This window comes from Cuculus canorus, chromosome 3, assembly GCF_017976375.1.
Source record: "Cuculus canorus isolate bCucCan1 chromosome 3, bCucCan1.pri, whole genome shotgun sequence".
Taxonomy (NCBI): Eukaryota; Metazoa; Chordata; class Aves; order Cuculiformes; family Cuculidae; genus Cuculus; species Cuculus canorus.
Genome location: NC_071403.1, coordinates 83,006,538 through 83,027,712, shown reverse-complemented (window position 1 = coordinate 83,027,712; position 21,175 = coordinate 83,006,538). Strand labels below are relative to the sequence as shown.

The 21,175-nt window shown below is 37.1% G+C and overlaps 1 protein-coding gene across 6 annotated transcripts in view; it reads left to right on the top strand.

Annotated features, from left to right (window-relative positions):
* TASP1 (taspase 1) overlaps window positions 1-21,175 on the top strand; it is a 91,387-nt gene that overhangs the window by 47,384 nt on the left and 22,828 nt on the right. For all 6 annotated transcript variants that reach the window (XM_054061504.1, XM_054061505.1, XM_054061502.1 and 3 more), the window contains one exon: window positions 15,448-15,558. In XM_054061504.1, coding sequence (XP_053917479.1) covers window positions 15,448-15,558 — 111 coding nt within the window. The remainder of the gene's footprint in view (window positions 1-15,447; window positions 15,559-21,175) is intronic.

Genomic DNA, 21,175 nt, shown 5'->3' with positions numbered 1-21,175 from the left:
TACTCGTAACACTTTCATGATTCTTCTGTCAGGATGCAAAATGCATGATTTGGACTTCTGCTGAATGGCCAGAGTTGTTACTGTTCAGCATAGGGGGAGAAAAAAAAGCCCGCAGAATTCAGATTTAGACGATGTAAACTATATCACAAGAATACAGCAGAGTTAGTCCTGTCACAGAAATAGTGGGGAGAACAAGGTAGCGTAGAGTAGAACTAAAATTTGACAGAGGCTGAAGTGCATCAGAAATATCCTTTGTTGCTTTTGAAGTTCTATACCTTTCTAGTTTCCTCTGTATTAAATTTGTCTTGCACAGCTGAAGATTTGTATGTATTTGTATGTAAGTTCACCCTTAAGGTCAGTGTTAGTAAGAGCAGATGTTCTTTTTAGTACTTATGCAAAGGAAAGTCCTCCTGAATGCAGAAGTCTCGGAAGATCTTTCTACTTGAGGAACATGATATTGATTTTAGTTTAATAAATGTTAACCTACGTAAGCAGATATCTTAAATATTACAGTATTGGGGACCATAATAATTAATATAAGTCCGATATGAAAGATTATTTGTGGAAAAGCTAAGGACATCTTTATTTAATTTTTCATAACTGTTTTTTAAAGTCAGCTGGATTTGAGGTTTATGCAAGAACTGGCAAACATCCTGGTATACTTAAAGATGATGTCTGGGTTTAATGATGGCCTTAAATAGTAATCTCCTTTTTTTTGCTGGTACTGATTTTATATAGCAGTAAATACTTTAATGTTATACTACGTATAGTTACAATCTTATATTTTTAACTGTCACACACACGTGTCTTTGGTTCAGATTTTCTAGCTTCCATGTCATTACATTAATACCAATCCCAGATAATTGAAATAGACTGCTAATGGTCTATGACACATGGCCATCTGTTTATTCAGTACCTGAAATTCAGTCTAGCGGTATTTAATTAACTCTTGTTCTGGATTTCCTTTAAAGTATGTATGTGAGACAGTGAGATAGAAATGTTTACAGTGAGAACTCTTCTGTAATCAATGCCATTCTTTTTTCCATTTTCAGAAGCTCATAATGTTTTATTTTATAATGCAGCTTGTTTAGTGCAGTTTTAAAATGTATTAAGCCCTGACTCTTGTTTAAAAATATACATATCCAACAATGTGAACCTTGAAGTTAATGCAGTGGTAGAAGGATGGAAAGGTTACATTATTGGAAAGTTTGAAAGAATGAAGATTATAAGTTGGGGGAATGGGAGCAAAAAAGTCTACAAATATTGGAAAGGTGAAATTGCCAAGGCTAAGTAAGAAAATAATATGTTAACATGTGTCATTGCTGGATGAAGTTTTAGAAAATTAAGGTAGTGCCTGAACTCTAGAAGGTAGCTTGGTTTGGAAAGCTCTGAAAGTGACAGTGTTTCTTAAGAGAAGATAAATGGTGTCATTTGGTCTACCTAAAATCAGACTAGACTGTATTTGTAATAGTCATTATACCCACCTCTTGTAGGTTTCTAAGTTGGTTTTATGTGGATACATATTTAAAAAAAACAACAAATGAAACTTGCATATTATGTATAAATAAAAACTGTGTGCATGCAGATTCATTTCACATTTCATTTTGCATACAGACATATAAACTTATATGTAAAAGCATTTAAAAGATGTACATGAAATAACTGAAATTTTGAATAAGTTTAGATGTTTTTGATTTATCATGATAACGTTTTGTTGTTTTACTTTCATGTCTTTTCATTTTAATTTGTCGAAGTGGTATATTTGGCACAAATTTATCCTGTTTTCTAGAGAGAATGTTTATTATATGAGGGGGAAAGAAAATTAGGCTTTGGTTGCTTTGTGTTTTGAGTACTGTATGTGTAGAATTTTAATAATGACTTCATAGAATAGTTGGTTAATCAAATCACATTTGGAATTAAAAAAAAAACACCTTGAATAAAGAGAAAAGTTTTAACTATGATTCCCTTAAGGCTTTATTGAAAATATGCTCTAAGTTACTAAGTATTAGTGTGTATCAAACTAAATAATTTTAACTCAAGGATTCTTTAGGAAATAAAAGGTTTGTGCTGGTTTGGACTTACTAGCTCTTTTTGGTGATAGCTAGAGATAGAAATTCAAGTTTGTTATATCAGGCCTTATATTCAGTCTTGAAAAAGGATGGTCTTTGGCATTAGTTTCCTCCATGCAATTTTTAAGGGTCAGGTTTTGTAAACTGTTTTGATTCCTTACTTACAAAATTGCTCATGTCTTTGGGTTTCGAGACTATGACCACCAGAAGATTCAACAGGTAGTGAAAACCGCTGACGTGGGGAAATGGGAGTTTGGAGTAGTAATTCAAAGTATAAGGAATACAAACTCTTCCACATTGAAATACTTGTGGAATTGGCCAAAACGTAAGAATGAACACACTGGATTGAGCCAGAGCTCCAGATAGCTTGGTGTCCAGCTTCAGGGTAGAGGAGGTTCCCAGGTCTCCAAGGAAAAGTACAGGACTGCGAAAAACACCTCCACTGTGTTATTCATGGTTCTAGCAGTGATACGGGGACTTTATACTGGCAATAACTTGTTCTTAATAGGTCAGGATGATTTTCTGGAGATTCCTTATTTCTTTTCATATTTGGAAAACCAGTTGTTTAAATTTAGCTGGGAATGTTATTCTGTGGTGGTTTACCTTTGTAGAAGCTTTCTTGGAAAAAGAAAAGTGTTGGTTTGAATGCTACAGTTAGTAACACAGTAGAGTTTATTCTGGAATTTTTATTATTTTTGTTCTAAGATCCTTCTATTGAAGCTTCAGTTTGAGACATATCTTTCAATACCTGCCTCATAAAAAATAGGTAGAAAAAAAAGGGCATTGCCATAAAAGTACTTCATTAAAAGTTCTTTCAAATTCATATAGCTTTCTTTCAATGGTTTTGTATTATTTGAAGACATGCTTTTGCATCTTGATCTTCTGTTGGCCCTGTGGATGCTGGCAGGCTTCTGGCTTTTGCGTGTTCAGGGAGGACTTGGTATTAGTTCTTATGCCTTCAGCAAGTTGTTTCTCAAATATTTTTGGCCATTTTTATCATGATTTTATATGGAATGTGCCAAAAGTGGTGGTTCTGAACTTGTTTGGGCATGACTTCAACTTTTTGAACAGTATTTTCTTACCTCTAGCAGTCTCTTGGCCTTGTTGTTTAGCCACACTGTCTTTGGTTTTATTTTTTTTGGCTTTTCATAAGTTATTTCATGGTTTATAAAATACAGGATATTGTAAAACTCATATTTTATGGCTATAGTTTAACAGGGGGTGAAACAACTGAAATAAAAAGATGAAGACTTTCTAAAGACAGGACTGGGGAGATGATGGAACTTAAGAATGACCGTGACTATAAAGGGCTTTAAATTCAATGCTTATTCTGTAACTCTTGGTCTAAAATTCAGTTTCTGTGTAAATAAGTAAATTCTTTCTGATATTTTGGTATCAGTTTCTGGAGATGTTTCAAAATATGAACTCTGAATATATATGTACTTTTTAAAGTACAGTTGTGGGACTTTATTGGCAACTGAAGGATAAACATTACAGGAATATTCTAAACATCTCAAAACCAGTATTGAAATTCAAGAAAATTGGAGAATGTGGCAGTTGGGTAGTTGCAGGCATAGCTAAGATTCTTGGTCAGCCGTAACTGAGACTTCTAACAACATAATGCAAGTGTCATTCCATGCAAGAATAAAGGTAGAAACTAAGTGAAAGCTTGTTAAATGAGATGAGCATTACCAGTGGGCTTTATTTAGTTTAAGTGTAAGTAACTGCTAAACTGGTTTTAGGATCAACATAGTAGAAGCCAAATCTTTATGTCTTTAAAAGCTCATGCATACGTGTGTGCATGTTTGCACACGCACACAGACGCAGACAGAACAGCCTCTTCTTTAAGCACCCTGACCAGCTCCCACCCTAAGAAGGCCAAAACCACACTCCTCAGGCCACTGGGAACTCTTCACTGAATATTTTTTGTTGGCGTATGAATGTAAACACAGGAAGATGGGTATTATTTGGAGGGAAAACATTTGTGAACAAAACCCAACCGCAGGAGAAACAATAGTCCATTTTTTGGCTGTAGTTTAAGAAAACACATCCTATTTTTTCCTGAACGTAATAGGAGACAAAGACTTTGTGTATATTTTACTCATTCAAAATAATATTGAGTGTGGCATTGAATCTCCTCCCCATTTGGAATGTCCATGATGATTCTGAATATTCATATACTGACTGTGCCAGAAGTAATACTGGGGTAAGAGGCAGGCCATATTTTCCCTGGGAGATAAGTTGAAAAGTATATCTTTGGAGTTGTATATCTTTGGATATACAGAACCTAAAATACGAAATATAAAAATGAATATAAAATTTACAGTTACAGCTAACACAAGCAGCTTTGAAAATGCAGCTCCAAGTGGAATTTTTAAGTGGAAATGCAGAGAATGAGAATAATGCGTTGCATTCCATTTTACATCTTTAAAACAATAGGTAGTACTAGGCATACTTATCTACTCTTCACGCATGGGTGGTGTGCTTTGTCTATATGTATCAGCCATTGAAGCCAGCAAACCTTTTAATTTTGTATTTCTGAAGATAGACAGGTTTTGCGTTATTTACTGAATGCAGAAATTTTGTAAAGTCTCCAGCCTTTACTAGAATCCATTTCAGGAGAACATTTGATACAAGGAAGATCGAGGGATGTGATGTCCTAGGGAAAATTTAAATAGAACCTCATTATAGTTTATAATTCTAAAGAAAGAGGAGTAGAATCTTTGAATATTTTGAGTGCTTTCAAAAAATTGAGCATATTAACAAGTATAATTGGACTTCAGGACTGAGCACAAAATTGTGATTTGTTGAGAAAGTAGCAGGGATGCCCAATTCCTGGACCAAAACTAATGCATAGGTGAGGATTTGATCTGGGAGAAGTCTTTCAAATGATGTCTTTACCCTGTCCAGAGTCTCTTACTGACTGAATGATACAATGTTTTTGGAATGCATGTGGAGACTGTATGTATTCCATGTGTTACCAGTTTCTCATTAATTCACCAAGATTCTAAAGGACTGACTTTTAAGGTCTCTGGTCAAAAGCAGTGGCCTCTGTTCTTATAAAGACATTTTAGGGATTACATGAAATACTTTAAATGGTGTGTTGGGTATACATAAATATGTATGTGTTGTATGCAATTTAACAAGATCAAGTGTAGGGGCCTGCACATGGGGCACAGCAACTCCATACAATGCTACAGGCTCCGGGACAAGTGGCTGGAAGGGACCTGGGGATGCTTGTGGACAGCCACTATAGCATGAGCCAGCAGTGTGCCTAGGTGGCCAAGAAGGCCCACAGCATCCTGGCTTGTGTCAGAAATGGTGTAGCCAGCTGGAGTAGGGAAGTGATCATCCCTCTTTACTCAGTGCTGGTGAGGCTGCATCTTGAATACTGTGTTGAGTTTTGGGCCCCTCAGTACAAGAAGGGCATTAAGGCACTGGAGTGTGTCCAGAGAAGGGCGGTGAAGCTGGTGAAGGGGTTGGAGCACAGGCGTTATGAGGAGCAGCTGAGGAACCTGTGTCTGTTTAGTCTGGAGAAAAGGAGGCTGAGGGAAGACCTTATAGTTCTCTACAATTACCAGAAAGGAGGTTGTAGTGAGGTGAGCGTTGGTCTCTTCTCCCAAGTGACAAGTGATAGGATGAGAAGAAATGGCCTCAAGTTGTGCCGGGGGGAGGTGCAGGCTGGATATTAGGAAAAATTACTTCATGGAAAGGTTTGTCAAACACTGGAACAGGCTGCTCAGGGAATTGGTGGAGTCTCTCCTTGGCGGTATTGAAAAAACTTGTAGATGTGGTGCTTAGGGACACGGTTTAGTGGTGGACTCGGCAATGCTAGGTTTACGGTTGCACTCATGGATCTTAAAGGTCTTTTCCCACCTAAATTATTCTATGATTCTATGACATATATGATGCATTATTCCATGAAGTGAAAAAATGGCGCATGTTGCATAGTGAACAATCATAGAACTTCTGGAGGTGATCTAGCCCAGCTTCTCCTGCTCAAGGAGGGTTTTCTTGTTTTTGAAATCCTTATCAACAAAGAGATAAGTGTATTCACTCTTCCTCCCCCTGCTTTTTCCTGCTCAAACTTTTACTTTTTGTTCACATCTGTTCTCCTTTCCAGTCCGTTATGTGCCTCATGGATGCTTTTGCTGGCACAATGGAACAGGTAGTGTGGAGTAGGAAATGACACCTATGGATGGATGGGTTTGCTTGTGAAATTGGTTGTTGCGCTATTTCACTGTCTCCTTATGGAAGCCACTGAACTGTGTACTTTCTTACTTGAAAACCATTTTTTGACAGGAACCATTGACTTGTAATGTAGGACTTCGGATTTGTGATCCCTTTGCTTTGAGGGCAGTAGTGGCTTTGCTGGGATCCTTTGACTGCTGGTACCATAGCACGTGCCATTTGCCTGTCTGGCCTACATCCTTCTGAATCCACACACCAAATGTCCAGAGGAATTTCACATGCAAATTTTATACCCTGTATAGATTGTTTGAGCTACACTATGTGAGGTGGATATAACCATACAGTTAATCTCTTTGTGTTGAAATATGTATTGTCTCTCAAAATCAATCTAGACCTGGAAGATTTAGGGGAATAGTAGGTGATAGAATGCATCACAGATGAAGCAGATGCATATGGAGAGTAGTTATATCATTGTAACAGTGGTAGAGGAAGAGAAAGGTCTATCTCCAGACAGATCAGTATTTACCTCTGAAGTGAATGCTTCTGTGGAGAATTCAGCCTTTGTGTCCAGATGCCATCTGGAGGCTTCAGTGCTGTAGCATGTGGTGTCTGAACTAACTCACTCCCACCACAAGGCTGTGTGTGAAGAGAGAGGAAGCAACAGGCAGAGATGATTTGTGGGAATGGCAGCACTAAGAAGCCATCGATTAAACACAGTACCACAGTGTTCAAAGCTGAGGGTTTTGTCCACAAAACAATCAGAATGGTTGGTTGAATTGCTTTTGGAAGGGTTGTTTTGAAGCAGAACTGAATGGATGTAACAATCAAAGAGTGCTTATTGCCTCTTGAAATTTTAATTGAACTTAATGTAATAATGTATAGTAAGCATGAAGTTGCACGGGCTTTCTAGACGTGGTAGTCTCCTGCAGAATGCCTACAGAATTGTATGTTCATAACCTGGGACGGCAGCCAGCTGTGTAATGCTGTCTCCTCTGAACACCGTTAGTCCTGTTCCTGTTTGCCATAGCTGGCCCAAATGGCTTGAACTGGGTGCAAGGATGTAAATTGAAATTGAGGCTGTGGCAAGCTGAGTGCTCTTTTTATGGCTGAAGTATTTTTCTGTGATTGGGAGGAAATAACAGTATACATTTAGTTAGCTGCTGTCTTATTTCCTTTCCTGTAAATTATATATGGCAAAAGTGATATAGTTTGGGAAAATGTAGTATTTTTGCAAAGAGGTCAGTAGTAACAAAGCTTCTGATGAAATCCTAGGCAAAAAAAGTTTGCTTTTTCCTTTTCAGTTGAAATGAAATTAATCTTTCAAAATACTTTAATTGTAAAGAATAATGTAAAATGACATTTTCTTTACTGGAACTACATTTTTTCTTCATTCTAACCTCTCTTGAAGGTTTATCTAAAATTCTTTTTGTTCATGATAATTGAAGGAAATAGCTTTTTTAGTGCTTGAAGATATCTGACATTTCCTGCTATTTAAAAGTGAAGGACTCTTACATTTGGCGCCTTCTAACTCTTCAGCCTTTTTTGCCTTATCTGTAAAATTGTAGAAAAGCTGGATGAGTTATTCTTCAGATCGATTTTAGTTTGTTTTGCCCATTTTAAAAACAAACGTATAGAAAGTGTTTTCCCACCTTTTCACAGAGAAGATATTTTAGATGCAGATTGTCTGGATGTTGAGTTTGTCTTCTGTTATCTTTGAAACCTACCCAAATTTACTGAAGTTACAACCTTTTGGAAAATTTCCATTTGTGTGTTCGTATTAGGTGTTCATTAGCTTGGAAGTTATATCATCTAAAAATTATCTGTCTGCAACAAGAATGTGCTCCATTGATCCCTCTAGGATCACTGCTTTAGTAATTGGACAGGACTTTGTTTGCAGGTGTTCTTCCTGGCAACAGGTCAGTCAGTCAAAAATTTCCCCTGCTAGTATGGAGGCAAGATGCAGCAACTGATAGGAGTACAAAAAGCTAAAAGTTATGCAACTTTAATTTAATTCTGTAGTTCATTATGCTAGTGTGCAGCATTTTATGTTGCTTCAGATTTAGACTTCGCATTTTTATTTTAATCTGTAGCTAATTGTGTCAGTATCATACCAGCTAAATATTTTTCTTATACTGTGTTCTATGTTTTAAAATCATTGGCTTGCAAGTTTTCAGTTGTCTCTGAATCTAGAGATGCTGGTAATGACAACCAGAGCTTACTAAAATATAAGTTTCACTGTGTTTCCATTAGGCATAACTAGAGGTTACTCAGGAAGTAAAGCAGAAATAGTTGTTTTTAACTTACGTGATGGTAACTTATTTTCTAGGCAGTACTCTTTAACTGAAAATAATATCAAAGGTGAAGAAACTTAACAGGACCAGGTTCAGACTCTACTGTATGGAATACATAATAAAATACAGATAACCTGTAACTTCTATCTTTAGCTTCTGAAGAGCCATACTTTGGCAGTGGAGTAAACTAGATTAATTTTTCCATTCTCAAATGAATGTGAGTAATGCAAGTTTCCATTTTGTGCTGCTTTAAAACAAGTTCCAAGACTTTGTGTTGAGGTACTGTATGTTTCAATAGCTAGACAGGCTCCGGCAGCTTGTCAAAGCTCCATAAGCTCTCTGCTTATGGCTTGCAGAAAGCAAGCTAGATTTTCATTTCTCCTTCCATTCAACAGGAGTCTCTTTCATGTCTGAAAATTGAAAACGCATGTTTTTCAGTGTGGTGCATGGATGTGTGTGTGCCCTCTGGCACACCTGTTTCTAATTTCCTGACTTGAAAGCATCTCCCATCAAAAGAAGCAGAAAAACAATTTCTTTCTGACACGCTGCTTGGAGGCCCTTGCTTTGCAGAAGGCCTTCCTTTCGTTTGCCATCTTTGTTCCATTGGTGGTGCATTATAAGATGCAGAGCATGCATTGTATGGGATGTTCAGCTTACATTGTGCTGGGGTTCTTTCCATCTTGTTGTGGTTGTTTCAAGTATTAGAAATCTACTTGAGAAGTCGCTATGCTGAGGACAAAACGGTAATTTAATCCTTAGATTCTTGCATGAAGCTCAAATTAAGGCACAAAGTCTATAGCAAGTTAAGGTTTGTATAACCTATGAATTATAGAGTATTAGTTACTGTTTGGTGCAGGCAGGAGGCTAGATTGAAATTTAAATATTATAGTGCTGATTTCTTACCTTTTCTGCAAGATAGTATGCAGTGTAAAATAATATCGCTATAATAGCTAAAAATTAAAGATGTTCACCACCTTAAAAAAAAACCAAACACAGCAAACTTACAGCAAAAGACCTGTTAACTTGGTGGTTGTGTAAGTTGTGCATAGGCTAGCTAGCCAATGATGACAGAATAGAGCTACTATTAAAGATGACTTAAGAAGGAAAAGTACAAAATTTAGACTAGACATAAGGAGGAATTTCTTCACCATGAGTGTGGTGAGGCAGTGGCACAGGTTGCCCCGGGGAAGTTGTGGCTGCCCCATCCCTGGAGGTGTTCAAGGCCAGGTTGGATGGAGCCTTGGGCAGCCTGATCTAGTGGGACATGTCCCTGCCCATGGCAGAGGGGTTCAGCAACTGAGACTTTCATAAACAGCTTGATTGTCTCCGTAGCTACCATGTTGCAGTATGTACCTATCAGTGGTATCCTGTGAATTACATTGGTTTCATTTACTGACAAGCTAAATGGAACAAAACATTCCAAAAGGCTTAGAGCTTAAACACCACTATATTCCTACCGCTAAACAGTACTTGAAATGCAAAGACTGGGCCTGGCTCTATGACATAATGGCTAGTCATTTATGTGCTCCCAAGACTTGCCTTTGCTAAGCTCTGTTCATTACTGATATGATTGGGTACATACAGAAAACAGTGAAAATGCAGATCAGAGAGTGTACTTCTGTGTAGCTTTATGGACTATAACAAATATATTCTTAAATCTTTAAATGGGTCATTAAGGTGTACAGTTCCCATTTATGCCTGCTAAGTTACAACAACCCTGATACATTCCTTGTGTTGTGCATACATTGATATTTCTAGAGTATCTGCCCACTACTGAAATTATGAATGACAGTGAAAAAATTATTGTTATTTGTCAGCATAGCAACAGGTTTCCATGATCAGTTCCTGTCTCTCATACTTCTGCAACAAGACGTGTGTCTCACTTGTTGTGCAGCACTGTACAACATAACAGGTACTTCTGGTTTGCCTGATCTGTTTCGCTAATCAGCAGCATCTGGTGCATGGGGCATGGAGTGCAGGAATGACTATTTTGCTGTGCTTGAAGCGCCAAAAAATGCCTGTTGGGGGCTTGATGCGTTTCTGTGCTATTTTTGGCGGAGAGAGTAACTTGAGAGGACTACTGATATGTATGTAACCGTTAAGTTGCAGTAGGATAACAGAAGAAACAAACTATGAAAAAAAAAAAAAGAGATTTTAGGCTTCCAGATTGTTCTTGTGGGGATCTTGCATGAATCAACAAGGAGTGTCTAAATGGGAGAAGGGAATTACACACTTACGTACCCACAGGAGAGGGCATTGGCCAGCTTTGCGCTTAGCGAGAAACACTGCATAAGAAGCTGTACTATGGCATGATCCAAGATGATCTGTGTCTATGAGAATTAGTTGTGATATCTTCCTGTATGTTCTCTGAAGGTTTTCTGTATGATCTCAAAGTGTCTGTTTTCAGACAGGGTTAGGTTGAAGACAGCTTTTCTGGTTTTTTTTTTTTGTGAGTTTTGATTGTCTGATTTTTTGTTGTTTTTTTTTTTCTTGGTTGTTTTGGTTTTTTTTTTAGACTCTGATTCTCACCAACTGTGTAGTTCTGAGTGCAAGATAAATGTGTTATAACAGTTCAGCCTTACCCTTCTTTCCTTTCCTTGTTGTAGGAGCCTGTTCTCCCACGTGCCTCTGGAGCCTTTTGGAACCTGTTTTGGTTTTTTTTTAAGCTTTTTTGCCTTTAGCCTAGGGGACTAGAAACATGCATAAAAACATCTGTCTTATTTATTTAGCTAAATAGAATATCCATTTCCTATAGAAATGTTGCTCACTTTGCCTGTAGTGATTCTAGAGGAGGGCAACTAATTGTACTTAACCCTGCAAACATGGACAACAACTAGTTCAAACAGTAGTATTTTCCTCAGTGGATGGGTTATGAGTAGGCAGCATGGTGTCTGCACAATTTTACTCTGTTAGGAAAATAATTTGTTTACTATATGAGACAGTTATTTCAGTGAGAAGCACTAATCTAACCCATTATTTTTTTCTGGATAGTCATCTCCATGCGAGTCACTCTTGTGTGAAGTTTTATGTAAGCTTTGGTGTGTCACTGCAAAGTGCTTGTCTCTGAGATATAATGAGCATCAGGTTACGGAAGCAGTCATAGTCTTCTCTGGGAAAGGATGGTAAAATGATTTAAATCTGCTTACAGCAAAGTTGCTGAACAAGTGCATTTGAGACTTTAATGCAGAATTGAAAAAATCTCATTAAACTTACTACTGGTTTGGTATCCATATTAGTCAGTGACTAATATACGCGAAGTATAATAACGCATATGGTTAAACAAAGTGTAATGCAAGATAGTGAAGCAAATGAACCAGATCTACGTTTTCACCAGCTTATGTGTGTGATTTGAAAATATGTTAAAATAGTTTTGACTGTAGTTGCTGTCTTGGGTCATGCTAATAAAACTTTTTCGGAAACTGTCTAATGCTGGTGGTTAGATTACAAGTGAATGGAACTATAAATTTGAACCCACAACTTTATATTGTAAGCTATAAGTTAGGTTTTGATTACTGTAATTCTCTATACATTTACTGTGTGTGTAGCCCTAGTATTATCTATGATGTTTTCCCAGCTTGAGTCTAGAGGGAGGTACAGGTCTGCTAACCCTGCAAGAGAATTTACACTCTAGTGTTGAATTCTAACTTGAGATAATAGGAAGGACAATTCTGTTGGAATAATTAGGGTAATTCTTTTTGTCAGCTTTTATCTGGTCAATGTATGTGGGACACTGCTTAGGTATTTTTCTTGTTCAAAAACACATGTTCCTACATCAAAAACTGCAGCAACAAATTTTTCTTTTTAAAATAGGGGGGATTATTTTCCTTGGTTATCTGTCCCAGCAGATTGCTGGCATGTGATGTGTTGAAAGATTTTTACGTACACTGCCAGCAGCAGTTTTTGCTGCTTTGCAGGTTTGCTGCCTTATAGGTTGACATAAATATGACTAAAAGGAATGATTTTGTCTGTGGGGATGTAGAGATACGTGGTGTGTTAGTAGAATCGCAAGACTGCTTTCCTTGTGGTTGATCTGGATCACATCAGTGGGCTGCAGCTGCTCTTAACCCGTATTACATTTTCTCTCTCTTAATTTTTTTTTGTAGCAGACTCGATTTTATGGGAACTCTTCAATAAAATCATTCTCTTAGGGGAAAATAACATTATAAATCATGCTAAAAAATGGCTATGGTCTTTTTGAAGCCAATTTAGGAGTTACTTAAAAATTGTGTAGTAGTAACGTCTGCTTTTATTCCTGGATGCATAGGAGATGCATAAGTTCCCTTTGATTTTTGTTTTATTTGCTTGATTCCCATGCTAAGTTCCATGCTTCTTACCTAACATAGAGCATAAATGTTATGTTTAAAGGTGTTAACAGGTTCATTTCAGGAAAAAAAATTAACGTGCTAAGTTTTTACTGGAGCATATGCTTGTTTAGTTTTATTCTTTACAACAAAACTACTTAATGATTAAATTTTCTTCATTTACAAAAAAGTGATACCCATGTTGTGATATATGGGTAAAATGTGGGGTTTGCATATTCTTTATACATTACTTTGTCTTGAATAAGTATTACATAACTCAGATCAGTTGTGAACAAAAGCTTTTGAGCATGGAAGTAATGAGGCACTTAATGGACAGATCCTCCTGTAAGCAGCTGTTGGTCACTGTGTTGTTATCCTAACCCACTTTTCTCAATAACTTGAAAGCCTGACAGTCTCGATGAAAACACTTTTTTTTTGTGCTCTGAGGAACTGCCTTGCTTTCCTGTGTGATTGTAGTGTTTCAGCTCTTTCATTTTCCTCTGAATTTGTAACTATTTTCACTCCGTCTCTTTGCTATATAAATAATTTCCCATCTTTCTGTTGTGCCAATTCCATGTAGATACTATGCCACTTCAAACAATTCAGTTTAACCAGATTGTATTAATCAGGAGACACTGCCCATTAGGAGGAGTACATAACTGAAGACTAAGGTGTTATTTTGATGGTTGAAGACACCAAGATTTTAGGACATGTTTACACAATTTTTCTACAGTCTGGTCCCTGGGCTTATTCTCTGACACTTTATGGAGAACATGTAGTGCTCCATAGGGCTTTTTTGTTGTTTTTTTAAATCTTGGAAATGGGGGTTAAGTCTTTTTATTTTCTGCTGTATTAGCAGTCTTTGAAGAATAGTGTTTTTAAACTGACTTTGCTGTTAAGGGGAGGGGTGTACTTGTGTGAAAAGTAACCGGAAAGAGAGATTCTTGAAGTAGGTTGCCATGTTAATTAGGGCTTGAAAGTAATGGCAAGAACAAGAAGCTACTCTGCGAGTAGCTCCAAGACACAGGGCTAAACCTGCTGATGTATGTTTGTGCAGTGTTGTGCCCAAATCAGTCAGTGCTCCAAACTCAGTTTATTGGGAAGCGAGTGATGAGACACTCAGCAGGCTCCACTGGAGCCAGTTTGGGTTGAGTTTGTTTATTAGCTCTTTCTTTGTGCCAGATCTGGGCTGGCTTCAGCCAGAGTCACTCAGTTTTCTCTGTTCTGGGCTTGTTAGCGCTTCCAGTAAAGTAGGTGTTATCCATGGAGACTGAGCTGTCTTTATCTAAAGCTAGCTTAGGTCTGATGTCTTACCAGCTCCAGCTCTCTGCCGTGTGAAAGCAGCTAGGTTGTTTCCAGCCATAAATTTGTCTCTGGAAGCTGTGTAGGTGTATTTATGTAGTTCTGCACCTGAGCTAATAAGTCCAACTGGATTCTAGCAGGTTTTTTTTTTTTTTTGAACAGAGCCAGCACAGTGCTTGCATCTTGTCATGGTTAATGAGATATTTACTAGAATTATATCTACATAATTGGGAATTGATTTCTCTATATAGTCTAGTGTCACATTTGGGCCCTGGCGTACACTGAAGTTACAAGTCTGATCAAGCAGTAATCACCTAAATTTAGTTATTAAAATTATTGTCCTATTACAGCTGTTAAGTAAGTTGTTTTTTTCCTTTTTTCCTAACTGAACAACACATTTCAGCATAACTAGTGCTTGATTAAGCCTCTTTAGCTGCTTCATCTGCTTCCTTGCCATTGAGGAAAAATGGGAGGCATAGTGGTATAGTGATGTTTGCAAGTATGCACAAGGTGTTACCAGTGTGTTTCTGTGTTCAAGACAACTTTGATGCAATAAACATGAGCTATACCATTTTACCACAGCTGGATGTCCCAAAGCACTTTGCAGGAAGGGAGAAGACTGTGGGAGAATAACAGCAGGTGTGAAGGTTTTCCTACAGAGTGAGAGTAGCACTAATGACCTATTTGCCTTCGTCATCTACAGGTTTCAGGGGAGTTACAGAAAATACTGAGGCACTAAGTGTTTTTTCACTGGAGCTTTTTTATTTTCTTAAAGACAAACCTTTAAAAATGGCAGGAGTTTTTATTAGGAGTGCAGAGAGCAGCCACACCGTCAAGAAAAGTGTAGAAAAATCCACCTATTTCTTTGTTAACCAAAGGCTAAATCTGATGGGCTAAATAGAAGGTTGTCATGCAAAGAGTTATGGTGGAATTCGCTAAAGATGTTCTTGGTTGGAGGAGAGTTGCATCCAAGGAGCATTCCTGCGTGAATGATTAGTAAGTGGATTCTTTGAGAGAGAATTGCAGGATCTGGATAAAGAAGGCAAGTTGGAGACAGTCTCACTATTTCTTCTCACTGTTTCTGTTTCTTCTTTCTTTATTTAACCTTTTTTTGTTTATGACTTTGTGCAGTAGAAATTTCTTGGAAGCTGTGAGAAAAACTGCTGACATTATTGAGTTTTTATGTGACTCAGTGTCACTCTTTTAAAAAACATGAAAACAGAAAAATAATGACAGAGTTTCTAAGTAGTGATATTTATCTTCTCATTATTCCTAATCTTAATACTTCTTTAGGTTGTGGAGAGCACCTTGTCCGAACCATACTGGCCAGAGAATGTTCATGTGCTTTGCAAACGGAAGATGCCCACCAAGCTCTCCTAGAGACTATGCAAAACAAGTTTATTGGTAAGTATATGGTGCTAATTGCCTTAATATTGCATGACATTTTTTTAGAATACAATTAATCCTATTAAATAAAAATAGTTATTTTTTTATTTCTGTTGAAGCCTTATGTTGCCGTTGGCTTCAAATATAGTCTTGTGTTACAGCTGAAAAATGTTAAATCAAACTACAGAAGAATATTTTAGGAAATCTAAAGGAAAACCCTTGGAAATATCTCAATTGTTATGTGAGTCATAGAATACCCGGAGAGGTTTGAAGGAAGAAAGAATTTCCTGCCTGAATCACTGGCTGTGGTGTACAATTGAATATTTTAGAATCGGTGGTTTAGGAGCATTAATAAAAATTTTTCATCATGTTAACCCTTTTAAATATAGTAGACCTCAAAACCATTGCATGTTCTAATTAAATACTTTGGACAGACAGATTCTGGCTTGCTATTTACATGATGAAATTAATTTCTTGAGAAAGTGAAGTAGACTTCATTGAAGGCTATTGTAAGATAAAACCAATTTTTTTCCTTCATTTGAGAGGATGACACATTAACTGTTTATACTAGTTTAATTTTTTAAATATAGATCTTGTTTTCTTTCTTCAAGTCATAACCAAAATATGAATATGGAACTCTAAAATATCTAGATAAGTTTGAACTTTTGAAGATAGCGTAGATTTCAGTGAGGCTTCTGGCATATATGCTTACTTCCACTGTCTTTATAGCCGTTAAAATTTTTTTGAAGCTTTTGTATCCACAAACAATTTTGACCTTAAATCTCTTGTGGACAAGACAATGTAAGTTCTTGTACACTGCATTGCCCAAGTTCATTTTTATGTTTGTTGTTTTTTTTTTTTTTTTAATTAGAACTGAGGAAGGGACATATGCATACTATTTTGAGACCCAGGAACCATTGCCCTTGGTCTTGCAAAGAAATGCATTGCAATTTCCTTATTTCTGGTTGAATTCATATTAAAATCTGCTTCTGACAACATTATGTTTGACTGTTTGAGGAGAAGGCTGCAGTTGATAATTTAGTTGAGGAATCAGACTAAAACCCAGAAAACAGTGGAAAGTGATAAGAATGAGAGACAGTATCAAATTAAGCTTTGTAATTCCTTTTTATTTGTATTACTTAGTGATGAGTCATATTTGTATTTTGAGAAACTTATTGCTGCAGGTTTTTGTGGATGTGTACTACCTTCTCGGTGATACTGGGACACTGTTGAAATGGAGGGAGTTAAAATACCAGAATGGAAAAGATACAAGATACAGCCACCTTTTTTTGTGTAGTTGAAGTGCTTGAATTCGGTGTTGTGGTTAGAAAATGTAAAATGTAGTTTACTCTTGGTTGTCCTATGGCTGAAGGCTGATTGAGGAAAACCTGAAAATCTGGATATATCTTGCTATTTACATATGATGTAGTACTAAGTTAGCCGGCGGTAGTGTAGATTTGGGGGGATCTTGACAATTCTGAAGATGGAATGCAATATTACATCTTGCTAGTATAGCACAAGTGGGAAAATTAATTGTACTTAAAATGTTAAGTTTATACAAAATAGGGTTGGTTTTTTTTCCTCAGAATTTTCATAGATGTTGGTGTGCTGGCTGATAGCTCAGGATGTATGCCACGATGCAGGATTTCTTAGTGGTGTGAAACAGTAGGACAAAGTGAGCTAATAGACTATTGGCTGATGGCATAGATTTTCTTGCTTACTTTTTCCAAAAGCCCTGTTTTGTGGTCGTGTCAAACTTTCACCAGAACTATAATGGACCAATGCCAAAAAAAAATAGTTTTAACAAAGCAGAGCTAGAATGTTTTGCTAGACTTCAAAATGTTTGTTACTTGTATTGAAGGGATGAACAGCTGACTTTGGCAGTTGCCATTGGATTAGTGCTTCCTGTTTACAGAACAATCCGAGTCTCCACAGAGCCCTGGGAATCCTTCCAGCTGGGGAATGCCTGGCTTAAACAGTGAGTGCTGTTTAAACAGCAGGTGATGAGCAAACTAATAGCAGATGTGCTTCTCTCATCCTTTCTTAAAGCCAGCTTGCTACGGATAATGCACTATTGATGCTTGAACTAGAGATGAGAGAAATTAAATTTAGATTTACTTTTTGTTTTTGTAGATCGAATGAGCTCGATATCTTTAGTCAAAGAGCAATAAAGGCTTAGTAGGCAGTCGAAGAATGGTGTTCTGTAAACACAAATACCTTCCAAACAGGAGAACAGAGGATTTTGTTACTCATCATTCCTTTCAAATGTGGCCAAGTTTGTGGAATGTAGACTTAGAGTAAATGTTTGTGTCATCTCACTGGCGGGAAATCTGGGCTTTTAGCAATGGCAAAGTTATGAATTGTACTTTAAAGCTTCTTATAAAGTATTAGAAAATAATGAGCTGAGAGGCATAGATGGAATCTGATGTTTGTTCTTTCCTTAGCGGAAGTATGTTTGTCTGTTCTTATATTTTGGAGTTTGCTTCAGTTCACAAATGAGCGATGTCTGCAAAAAGGTAAAAGCTGACACTTTCTCTTCTAGAAATTGTGTCAAATACTTCTTTTGGGAGAAAGAGTTTGGAGAGTTACGAGTCAGAGAATATTAATTTCCCAATTATGAGTTATGCTGGTTGGTGGGAAAAAGCCTCATACTTCAAGACTGCCAGTGACATTACACAGTGTTACTGTTGCTTTATATTGGGGTGCTGCGGTACTGTGTCATGCTAAGCTTTGTAATGTCCTTTGTGGCTTTGTAACGGAGGAAGGATGCTGTGGCTGCATTATTATGTCTTCTCCATGGCACAGAGGAAAAGATTTGAGAAGGTAGTGACGTGATCCTGAAATGTCATGTATTTCATCCATTGCAAGTTATAATTTCCTAAGTTAGAGTTTGATGGTGGAGAGAACTGAATCGGCCTCTTCGTTATGGGTGCAGTGAAAGCAGCTGAAAAACCAACACCACATGGTGATGTTACGTGAAGGTTTGTCTAGGTACTGATGATGCCTCTGCTTATCAAAACCATTGGGATTTTATTGGACAGTGATATCCTTGGTTACTTAATTTCGTAAAATCCTACCTGTAAAGTTTGAAAGTTGAGGTGCTTTTCCTTGTAGCTTCTTTAAAAATTCTAAACAGATGTTTTAGATTACTTATAATAAAATACAAAGATCTCTTGTTTCAGACAGCTTTGCTTAAATATTTAACAAATAATGGTGCATGAAATTAAAAGCAGGCTTTATTTAGTGCTTATATAGTCCTCTAATTTTTTTTTAATTGTTAGCTTGAAGTTCAGTGGGATACGTAGCAGAAGCAGACCGGCAAACAGCTTCACTTTAAACATGTTCTGGACACAAGCTGACAAATGGCCGGTGGCATAGGTAACATATAGATTATTGACATTAAAAAAAATCCTCAATTTCATTCACTTTACAGCATGAGGAGATTTAGAACTGTTTAGCTGCACTCCATTCAAACTGGGCGAAGCTAAAGCATGTAATTGGTTACAATGTGCCGCAGTCAGTATTTAAACCGAAGTTCTGAATTTTTTGAAATCTAATGTAAACAATGACGTTGGTAATGGCTTCTCTGCTGTGGGAGAGTGTGAATGTAAACATCTGATGGATGGCTGGTTAGTCCTTCAGCTGAGTGAATGTAAATTAAATGCTTCTTTTTACAGGTTAGTGTCAAATCTGCTAAGCTGGTCCTGTCCAGTACTTAGTAGTACTAATGGGGTGAAAAAGCACAGGATCAGAAATGAACAACTCGATCACGTGTTACGGAGTAGGTGACCTTCCTCATGAGAGTGGTTTAATTTTTAAGGGGTGTAGAAAACAAAGTGATTTTCACTTGCAGCTGTAGTTCCTACAGAGCAAAGCTGAATATTGAGGCCGTTATTTGCCTTAATAGTTGTGAAATCTGCTTGCTCGGTCCCTGGTCTGAGGCTGAACCAGGGTCTTGGTCTTCAGTTGTGGTTGTGCCTGTAGATGTTGATGGGATCAGTGAATGTAGAGCTGCTATGAAGACCTTTTCATTTATTTTTAAGACGCCTTTGCTGCAGATTAATAACATATATGAATAAATATGTGATAATGATTTCTATATGTCAGACAGCAATAACGGAATAGCTCAGCTTTGAAGGAGGGAAATATGTTTTGTAAAATAGAATTTTGTGACTGAGGGAGGTGAGGATTAAACCAAAACTACTGAAAGATGGTTTTTGTTTGTTTTTTCCTACCCTTTCTCTTTGGTGTGGCCAGTCAGTGCTAACATTATTAGTAAATGCTGTAGTTGAAGTTTTGCTTTGGATTTTTCACACCAAGTTCTTCAGTGGTGTGCCAGTATAGCTGGGAAGGAACAATGAGTTTCATGAGAATTAGAACGGTATTAAAAGCCCCAGGGTTTTGTAGTTTTGTCATTAGCAAGCTATTAGATCAAAGATTTGTCTAGCAATTCTATTTTATTACTGTAGACAAAAATATTTTTGGCTAGCAAGCGTATTTTGTTTTAATTTAACTAAGTTTTTAATTGTACAACAAGATCTATCATTTTTAAGAGTATAGCGTGAGCAAAAATGGTGTAGAAACCATTATGACTTTAAGCAGCAGTATTCCTGTGACAGCTTTACCCTTCCTGCTTAAATACTAACTAAATATAATATGTATGAAAAAATGTCATTACCTATGTTGTTATTTTTTGCAGAAGTCTACACTATGATTTTGTTTTCTCAGTGACTTGCTGGTAACAAAATGATGATTAGAACTACATGAAATATGTTCGTAACCTTTGAAGTCATAGTGTTTTGAGAATGCTGAAATTAATTCCTCTGTACAGTGCATGGTTTTTGTTCAGAAATACAGTATAATACTACTTTTGTACCATTATTTTTACAAGTTTAATGATGGATGCATAGCATTCAGCTGTTTAGAGTCTTGCTTTATATAGACCTAGTAATTTGCACTGTTTTCCTGTGTTACAATACAATCGTTAGTGTAATTGTGATCCTCAGTAATAAGTCTACGTATCCAGAAATATCTTTGTTTAAAAAGATTAATAACTCCTCTTTAACTTTTTTAAAATTGCTTCAATTGGAAAATAAAATACATTCTCTGTTTTAAAGAATGTACTGTTCAGTGTGTATTTCATTTGTCCGAGAGTCTGATTTTTAAGAGGGGAGAAACAATCTGTCTGAATTTACTGTTATGTAGAATACTGTAATATTATTACTGTAGGCAACTGGTTTTTAATACCTCTATTTAGGTGCTGATTCGCAGTGGATTGGAGGCACAGACTATGTTGTTGCTGATTTTGCCCCGAGATAGTTTAACTGAAGTTGCTGGTGAAAAGAGTTGGAATGGATGAAGGTGTAGTTAAGCAGTTTGCTTCTGACAACTCTGTGGATGGCAGCTTTCAGCAGAAGTGGGGAAACAGATGGCCTATGGAAGTGGTGTGGAGGAAAAGATCATGAACCATTGCAGGGGGTTTTGCAAGGGATTGTGTGTGTGTGTTTTCATTTGCTGCTGGTGTTTGGAGGTGAGAAGAAGGGATACGTTCTTGTTTCAGAATTTTTCTCCTTTCCAGAATAACATTCACCCTGCAGCTGTTGATAAGATGGTGTAAAACATTAAAAGTTGCCTC